Consider the following 8,619-nt stretch of genomic DNA (forward strand, 5'->3'; position numbering starts at 1 on the left):
CCAAATAAAAAACCATCCCCAAACCCTAACCCATTCCAGACCATTCCCTCCTGTATCCCTCTTCTCTCATCTTTCAATCCTCCCTCTTCATATGATCCCTTCAACATTTCTTGCCTGGCTGATGATGCAGATAATCTGATCAATTCTCGACCGACAACAATGTCGAGTCCGAATTCCGGCTCCAATTTTCAAGACCTAGCAAATGAAATCTCGACCACACAAAATGATTCTCTGTTCACCGGCCATACAACTTACCCTTCTTCCCCGGCGAAGTTAAATCTCTCATAATTACGCTCATTCACCATGGTTTTTAAAGGAGCTTGTCCATATATTTGAATGCGAGAAAGCTCACGGGCAGATCATTTTGCCAGTTCTACAGGGTAGATCCTTCATAATCAATTTTGTTCTGGTTTAGTGGTGAGCTATTCACAACTCATTTATATCTGCTTAGGTGAATCAACATCAGGTACAACCATACTTTTTTAGTGCTAATCGTTGTAACATGCCATGGATTGTTTTTGTTTCAATTCAGTTCCAGGTTTGGGTCTCTGCATTTATCCTTTTTGTTTTTGTTTCAATTCAGTTCCAAATTGTATGGTTGCTCCTGCTGTGATTGCTGCGGCACTGTCTCTAAAACCTTGGAAGAAGAAGAAGCCTGAAAACTACTTGGACTAAAATGATCAGACTAAAATGAGTAATCATTAGCTTCTCTTTGTTGATAATTTCTGAGTTGCAAACTTGAATTCATGGTGAGGTTTGAGTTTAGCAAACTTGAAGGCCATGAAAATGAAGCTGCTTCTCTGTGTTGCTGCCCAATTGTTCATGTTTAAGTTTGTGTTCAAAGTGTCCATATTGTAAGTTGGTATGTTATTAAATTGAGTAGATGAAGTATTGAAGTTTGGTAATTCAATATCTCCAAATTCATTCACAATTGAGTTAGTATCACGTGGTGATCCTAATGATTGTTGTGAGGATTGCGATGCTTGTGGCTTTTTTGCTGCTGATGTACCTTTTTTAAATATTCTACAAAACCACGATTTTAATAAGCTTAAATCTATAAATCTAATGGTGATATTCACTTGGTCAGTCACTCTTGAACTCCTATTTAATGGAATCCCAATTTCTGATATCGTGAAGCTGTTATTGCATTTGCCTGGCATTTTGGGTAAATTATGATTTGTTTTAGCACTAATTTGAGGCTTAGTTAGGCATATTAATTCCATCTTATATTTTCTGTTGGTTTTCAGTTGTGTCTTCTGCAGGAAACGCGCTGATTATCTTGCTTCTAAGAAGGTTAAATGACATGATCCGAGTACTGGTTTACATGGTTTTGACTTTATTAAATTTGCTTATTATCTTCTGTTTGGTATATTCGTTAGAAGTGTAAGAAGTTTCATTTCAGAGCTCAAGTTCTGTAAATTTTTTGATAGGAGATCATGGATGCATCAGGAGTGGAACTTGTTTTGATTGGTCCTGGAAGCGTTGACCAGGTATATATATTTTAGGCATGGATATTTGCTGCAATTAAGAGATTACTGATGGTAGATTATGTGTTTATTCAATGCAATTTTACTCATCTTTTGATGTACGATGATATGTGTTATGGGTATACTTCCATTTTAATAGTTAAAATCATACAAGTGGAGAACATCATGGGTATATTTCCAGTCTAATAGTTGAAACTGATGAAATATATGAAACCTCTTCTAACAGTGGTGAAGAAATGTTTGAAAGAGCTTCTACGGTCAAAAAGCTAATTTTGAAAAAACTGATTTTAAGAGTTTTTTCAATTAGTTTTTTCCCCATCTCTTTTGAAGGATATCTTTGTCCTTAATTACTACCCTTTAACCTTACATAAAAACTTTATCATATCTTTATTTGTCATTTTACACAAACAGTTATCAGTTAAGTTTTAACAAACAAGTTTATACAATCAGCTCAGTAAAAAGGTAATCAGCTAACAACTATTTGCCAAATAGGGCCATTGTCTTTCCTTGTCAGTTTTTTTTGTTCTTTTTTGGGGGGAGAATTTATAGAGGCAGCTCCCATGTATTAGTTTTAGTTCTCATTCTTAAAACATTTTATTAGTTTTTTTTTTACAGAAATGCTAATATTTCATTAAGTAGTAAAATTGTAAGTACAACATGAAAGCAGTAAGGAATGAAACCTCATATACATATAGGCTAAGCCTAATACATAGTCCACTAGGGTAAGAAAATGACTATTAAAAGCAAAAAAAGCCATTAAAGATACATCAAACATAAACAACAGTTGAACCATATATTGATCGTAACTCCAAATTCGCCGCAAAGCAGCTGTAGTCCAATCTTCAGCATTTGAACCATTCTGAACCTTCAGATCTAAGTCATTTCTTTTGCAACCACGTAGATCCAGTGATCTACGGATAAGATCTACTGTTTTTGCCCTTGCTAAAACAGAAAAGGTTATAAAAACAAAGATTTTAGCAACAGTCGCAGTTCAAACAGATTCAGAGATCCGATAAAATATATAGGTTCCAACTAAAAGATTGACAAAAACAAAGAAAGACAACTACCAAAGCTAGAAAACAAAAAATGGTGGGAGGAGGAAGAATTCTTCCTTCCTCCTCAACTAGACAACACAAAAGAGGAAGAGAGACAAGAGGAGGGGAGGGTCGACGGTTTGGTAGGAGGGGGGAGAAGAAGAAGAAGACTGAGGTGAGGAGGTGGGGGCGGCGGACGAAGAATGGAGTCGAAAACATTTTATTAGTTTGAGTTCTCATTTGACAAATATTTGATATCTTCTGTAAGAAATGAAAATTCACTTCATTCTTAATCTTTGGATTAAAAATTTAGTTGATCCGATGGGGATTATTTAATATATTTTTGTAATTATATATTTTATTATGAAAAGTATTCAATTATTATGTATAAAATAAAAAATAATTTTTGAAAAAAATGACCTAGAGGAGGTTTAAATCACCTCGATACGATTAAACCATTAGATTAATTTGAGAAATAATTTATAAAATTATTTTTCCAGTCATGAATCTCTCATCTACGTTTCATATGTGCATCATTTTATCACTTATTAGTTTGTGTTTTAATGTTTGGTGTCTGAGTCAGAGGGTTGAAGGATCCACTAGAAGTAAGAGTATATGAATTAATTATGCCTAATTTAGGAAATGCAAATCTTACTTTGATTTTTGTGGATAATTTCGCCCTGTTTTTGTTGTTCAAGGAGGAGAGGAGACTGAATTTGCTTTCATAGTTCTGTAAAATATGTAGTTGATAGTCAATTCTGAAGCCATTTTCTGATTTTGGATAATGGAAAGAAAATAAGTGAATTTGAAGAACATAAGCTGCTAAATCCTATTAAGAATAACCAGTTATTCTCCAAATTATGTAGAGTGAGCCAATATAGAAATCAAAAGCAATTTCTTATAATGATCATGAAACTATTTTGTTTCACTTAATGATAATGTAGCATCTCTCAGGAATTGGTTATTAAGACATGGTATATGGATTATCTCTAGGTGTTGGGCTTGATGAGTGCATGTGTGAACGCGATTGGCTTGAAGATACTCCAAAGAACTTTTTTAGTATGTTCTTGATTGTGCCCTATAATATCTAGTTTTTCCTCTAAATTTGTAATTCCTGTAGGATAGGAAACATTGTTTTTGGGTTTAGAGAAACATTCCTGTAGGACAGGAAACATTCCTATAGGCCAAAAAAAATTACAATTTTGGATTTAGATACGGTCTAACAGGACTTGGGTGAATTTTGGAGGTGTTAATTCAGCACCCGAACAAAATTTCTTTGAGACGGGAGGTTGGAACCACCACAGTTTCAAATTTTATGGAAACATAGGGCCTAATCTATCTCTGGTCATGGTGGTTTCGGACGCCCCTGATTGCAGGTACCACATCATCAATGAACCAACTTTCTGTAATGGATGGGCATGGAGTGAATTAGAATGGCATGTATGGTGGTGGCCCTAATTGAGTCGTTGTCAGAGGAGATTCGGTCACAGTATATACGAAATTGCAAGTGTTGTGCCCTTAGTTGGAGAAATTGATTAGAGGATTGGGGAAGAATGTTAAAATGGGTATGGATATCAAATGTGTGATTGGGTATATGATCAGAAGGGATTGATAGAGTGTTTAGTAATAGGGATTGTTCGGGATTATGCACCAAAGTTTGGCAATTATAATAGTGAGACGTTGCCCTTGATATCGAGATTTTCAGTACGAAGAATAATAGCTCGACCGTGTGGGCATAATTTCGGATAGGACCATAAATCAGCCAGTTGCTCATGTTGCTTTTTGCATTATGTTCGATAAAAGTTCGACCGTGTTTGGTTTAATTTATAAATAAATCGAGCTTGAGCATGTTTTGAGGCTCAATTCGAAAACGAGTCGAGTTTCAATATACAGAAACTCGATTCGAAAGCTCGTGAACAGGCTTGGTTATATAGGTTGGTGAAAAAACTCATAAACAAGTTAGGTTATAATGTTCATAAATAGACTCGTCAACAAATTCGATTCAATTTTTTTTAAATAATAGTATTTCTATAAAGTGGAGAATATAATCGACCCAATTTGATGATGCTAACTTAATTAATTGATTTGTTTCATGATGAAAATCAGGTCCATGCCAAAGACGATAGTCAATTACAAAATTCAGTCCTTTGGAAATGATTGGAAATTGCCATCAAGTGCACTAATTGGCTCCTTTATGATATTTGACATAGTTTCTCAATGAGATACTATTGCAGTAATTAGGCCTAAACCATAATAACTTTTGCAACATTTATAGATAGGTAACATAAGATTTGTTTTTTTCCGACAGAATTCCACCGTCAATGTCAGAAAATGCTGTGTAATAGTATTCCATCAACAATTCCGTTATAGGTCAGACAGAATATGTTTCCGTCAAAATAGAAGGTCAGAAAAATGGCGGGAATGTTCCCGCCATAATATACGGAATGTTCATTCCTTCAGCAAATCTGTCAATAATATTGTCGGAATATGTTTTGACGGAAAATCTCCTAAATCGCATTCCCCTAAATGAAGACCCAACATTACTAGTACTTGATGAATTAGAATTTGCAGCAGAAAATGAAATTTCATTCCTTTTCCTTTGAAGTTCAGGTGAAGTAGCTGTTTCAGGCCTATGCATTAATTACCTTTGTGTTACTGCATAATGACCCTCAACATTTCACCTTGTCATTTATAATTACAAAATTATTCCATATTTTGTACGACTTGGATCAGAGATTAGTTCACAAAATTAGCGGAGCAGGAACGAACAACAAGCAACAAGGTTTGTGATAATTTGTAGTGGAATTCCAGTTTAAAAAAATGTATACAATCACTTTGAGTATATACAGTTAATTGTAAAATGTCTGTGTTCGTGTGTTTCCTAGACTCAAAAACACCGTAAGAATGGGAGCTGGTCATACTCAGGCTCTGGAAATTGAGCCAAATCCAATTCAAAATCCGTGCTATCTTCAATTTCTTCATCTGTAGGCAGCAACTTTTCAAGATCCACATCTTCTTCTGAAGGCACCAATCTACTTAGATTCTTATCTCCTATTTCCAAACTTGTATTTTCACAGCTTCCAATTACGTTTTCATCTTCAATGACTGCGTTTTCAGAGCTTCCAATCATGTTTTCAATCTCAGAAGTTACTTGTTTCACAGCCTCATCCTCTTCGGCCCAAGGAAGGAACAAGGAGCCTTGATGACAATTGTCTGCATTTTCAAAACTCGATGTATTATTATCTCCAAATTCTAATAGATTTATGAATCTAATTTCAGAGCTTGAAATCATGTATAGATTACTTTGGATGCCTGCAATGTTTGAATCACCTCCAAATTCTAGTAGATTGATATTAATTTCAAGACTTGGAATCACGTATGGATTGTTTTGGGTACCTGCAATGTTTAAATCACATTCAAATTCAAAATTGAAGTTGATTTCAGAGCTTGCAATAAGGTTTTGGAGTATTTTCCATACCTGAAATATTGTTTGAATCATCTCCAAATTCCAGTAGATTCGTGAAACTAATTTCAGGGCTTGAAATCAGGTATGGATTAATTTCGGTACTTGCAATGTTTGAATCACCTTGAAATTCAAAACTGAAGTTATTACTTTCTGAGGTTGAAATCAGATTCAAATTATTGTAAATACCTGGAATAATGTTCGTATCATCTGCTGCAACTTTTAATGATTCAGGCTGCTTCATAGTTGTTTCTTCATCGTTTGCAAATTCATCTTCAACATTGATGTGATTTTGCTGTTGAAATTGATAACTTGGAATCATCTGATATGAGTTATTTTCATTTTTATTTGCAGCACTGATCTTATTTTTCTTGGATTTATGTGATTCAGACTGTTCCATAGTTGTGTCTTCAAAATTGATGTTATTCTGCCGCTGAAATTGACAACTCGAAATAATCTGATTTGAGTTATTTTCATCTTCACTTACAGCAGCTGCTATCGCCCTTTTTCCTCCAATTCTTGTTGATGGTTTCTCACTTTTAGGATGTTTATTCCAAATTCGACACAACACGTAATTTTCAGCCTACCAAATAAATAAATCATTTAATAATAAAATTCTAAACTATAATAATTAATAAATTAACGAAAAACAATCAATAACGAGACAAATAGCAATAAATCAGTTTGTTTAAATTTTATGTTTGGTAGTAAAATTGATCTTATTTGGAAACGTTGGAGGTAAAATAATACAATTTCATACATTTTGAAAAACGAAAGGTACAAATTTTAACTTCATCTCTATTTTATAGAATTGCCATTAGTTGTATTTCTTTACGTATTTAGCCTTTCTTTTTATATTTTCTTTATTCTTTTTATGTTGGTCTTCAGGTAATTTATTCTTATGGATTGTAGACGTATAAATTAATCTCTTTCATTATGGTATGCAATTTTTTAGTAATCAGATTTCTAAAATTTATCTTCAGAGACAAATTAGGGTTGATATCATTTTTACAGAGATTTTATAATCCTTACAAGTTTTATCAAATTTCTAAAATTTCCAGCAGCTTCCCTGCATTTTATTAGATTAGGGAGATTTTATAATCCTTACAAGTTTTATCAAATTTCTAAAATTTCTCTTTCGAGAAATTAGAGCTCAAAAAACTACTTATTAAACAATTTTTAAAGTTTTGAAACCTATAAAATTAAAATTTCACACAAAACTACCGAAGTGTTACATTTCTCCCTTAATAGAAATACTATTATTAAAAAATAATCGAACTAAACTAGTTCACGAGTTTGTTTATTAACATTATAATTGAATTTGTTCATGAGCCTATAACCAAGTCTCATCACGAGCTTTCAAGTCGAGTTTCTCTATACTTAAACTTGACTAATTTATAAATCAAACCGAATACGGTTGAGTTTTTTATTGAATTGAACGTCGAACCGGTCATGAGTGGTTCGTCTTATTTACACCCTAGTGATCTAAACAATTGAATAGCTCATATTTATTAACCAGTCGATATTCTTAATTCTATTATAAATAAATAAAACCCTGAACTATTATAATTAATAAATATAATGAATAGAAAATTACTAGGTAGAACTTATTTAAAACCCAACTATAATAAATAAAACCCTAAACTATAATAAATAAATAAATAAATAAATAAAACCCTAAAATATAATAAAGGGAAAAGTATAAAAATAAACTTTGACTAACGATATTAAAAGTCAAAGAAAAACGAGTTAATTTGGTCTTTATATTTATTTATTTTATAAATTAACCCTAATTATTATCTAATTATCACAAACAAACCCCAAAATAAAATATAAAAATCAAATATACCATCTTCTCTATTTTTCTTTAATTTCTTATTTTTTTTCTTCTTTCTCTCTTTTCTCTCTCTCCTTTTTGTTAATTTATCTCTCTAAAATCAATTAAATTTTCATCTATTTCTAAATCTAATATTTAATTAACTTAGAAAAATTATCTAAATCTAAATCTAAATCAATTGAATTTATCTCTCTAGTAGACCCATATAATTCGAAGTTTGTAAGGGTAAGGATATTCATTTTAGATTAATGGTTCAAGTTTGTGGGTTCAGACATGTACATGTATGGGAATTAATTAAGAAAAGACAAGAAAATTATAATTGAATACGTACGGTGGAATTGGATAATTTTTTTTAAGATAATTAAAGATTAGATTTAGAAAGAGATAAAAAATTAAATTGATTTTAGAAAAATAAATTAACAAAGAGGAGAGAGAAGAGAGAAAGAACTAGAAAAAAATAAGAAATTAAAGAAAAATGGAGAAAATGGTGTATTTGATTTTTATTTTTTATTTATGAGTTGTTTGTGATAATTAGATAATAATTGGGAATTTATAAAATAAATAAATATAAGGACTAAATTAACTCTTTTCTCTTTGACTTTTAATACCGTTAGTCAATTTGGCATCTGTTTGGTAACGGAATGAACCTCAAGGTACCATTTTGTTAAGTTTTAAACCACAAGGATACTGATCGAAAACATATGTAACCATAAGGTTTATTTTTATATTTTTTCCCATATTTTTTGTATTGAGGGCGAGCCTTGGCGCAACGGTAAAACGTTGTTGTCGTGTGACCAG

The 8,619-nt window shown here is 32.2% G+C and overlaps 1 protein-coding gene across 24 annotated transcripts; it reads left to right on the plus strand.

The window, feature by feature from the left end:
- Positions 1–5,884, plus strand: LOC136209158 (thioredoxin-like protein AAED1, chloroplastic). 24 transcript variants are annotated; one of them, XR_010677409.1, is made up of 6 exons: positions 1–466; positions 584–1,165; positions 1,248–1,327; positions 1,431–1,490; positions 4,830–5,303; positions 5,407–5,884. XR_010677409.1 is itself a non-coding variant. In XM_066000552.1 (5 exons), exons 2-5 carry the CDS (start codon positions 1,066–1,068, stop codon positions 4,676–4,678), a joined length of 291 nt encoding a protein of 96 aa, XP_065856624.1. In that variant the 5' UTR covers positions 1–466; positions 584–1,065; the 3' UTR covers positions 4,679–5,884. The 24 variants fall into 24 exon arrangements, 14 of the variants coding, with proteins under 14 accessions (XP_065856624.1, XP_065856615.1, XP_065856627.1 ...); XR_010677412.1 differs by having other exon boundaries at positions 584–862; positions 1,088–1,165; positions 1,248–1,490; positions 4,628–5,884; XR_010677415.1 differs by having other exon boundaries at positions 584–862; positions 4,628–5,884.
- The last annotated feature ends 2,735 nt before the right edge of the window (positions 5,885–8,619 follow it).

This window comes from Euphorbia lathyris, chromosome 10 (assembly GCF_963576675.1).
Source record: "Euphorbia lathyris chromosome 10, ddEupLath1.1, whole genome shotgun sequence".
NCBI lineage: Eukaryota > Viridiplantae > Streptophyta > Magnoliopsida > Malpighiales > Euphorbiaceae > Euphorbia > Euphorbia lathyris.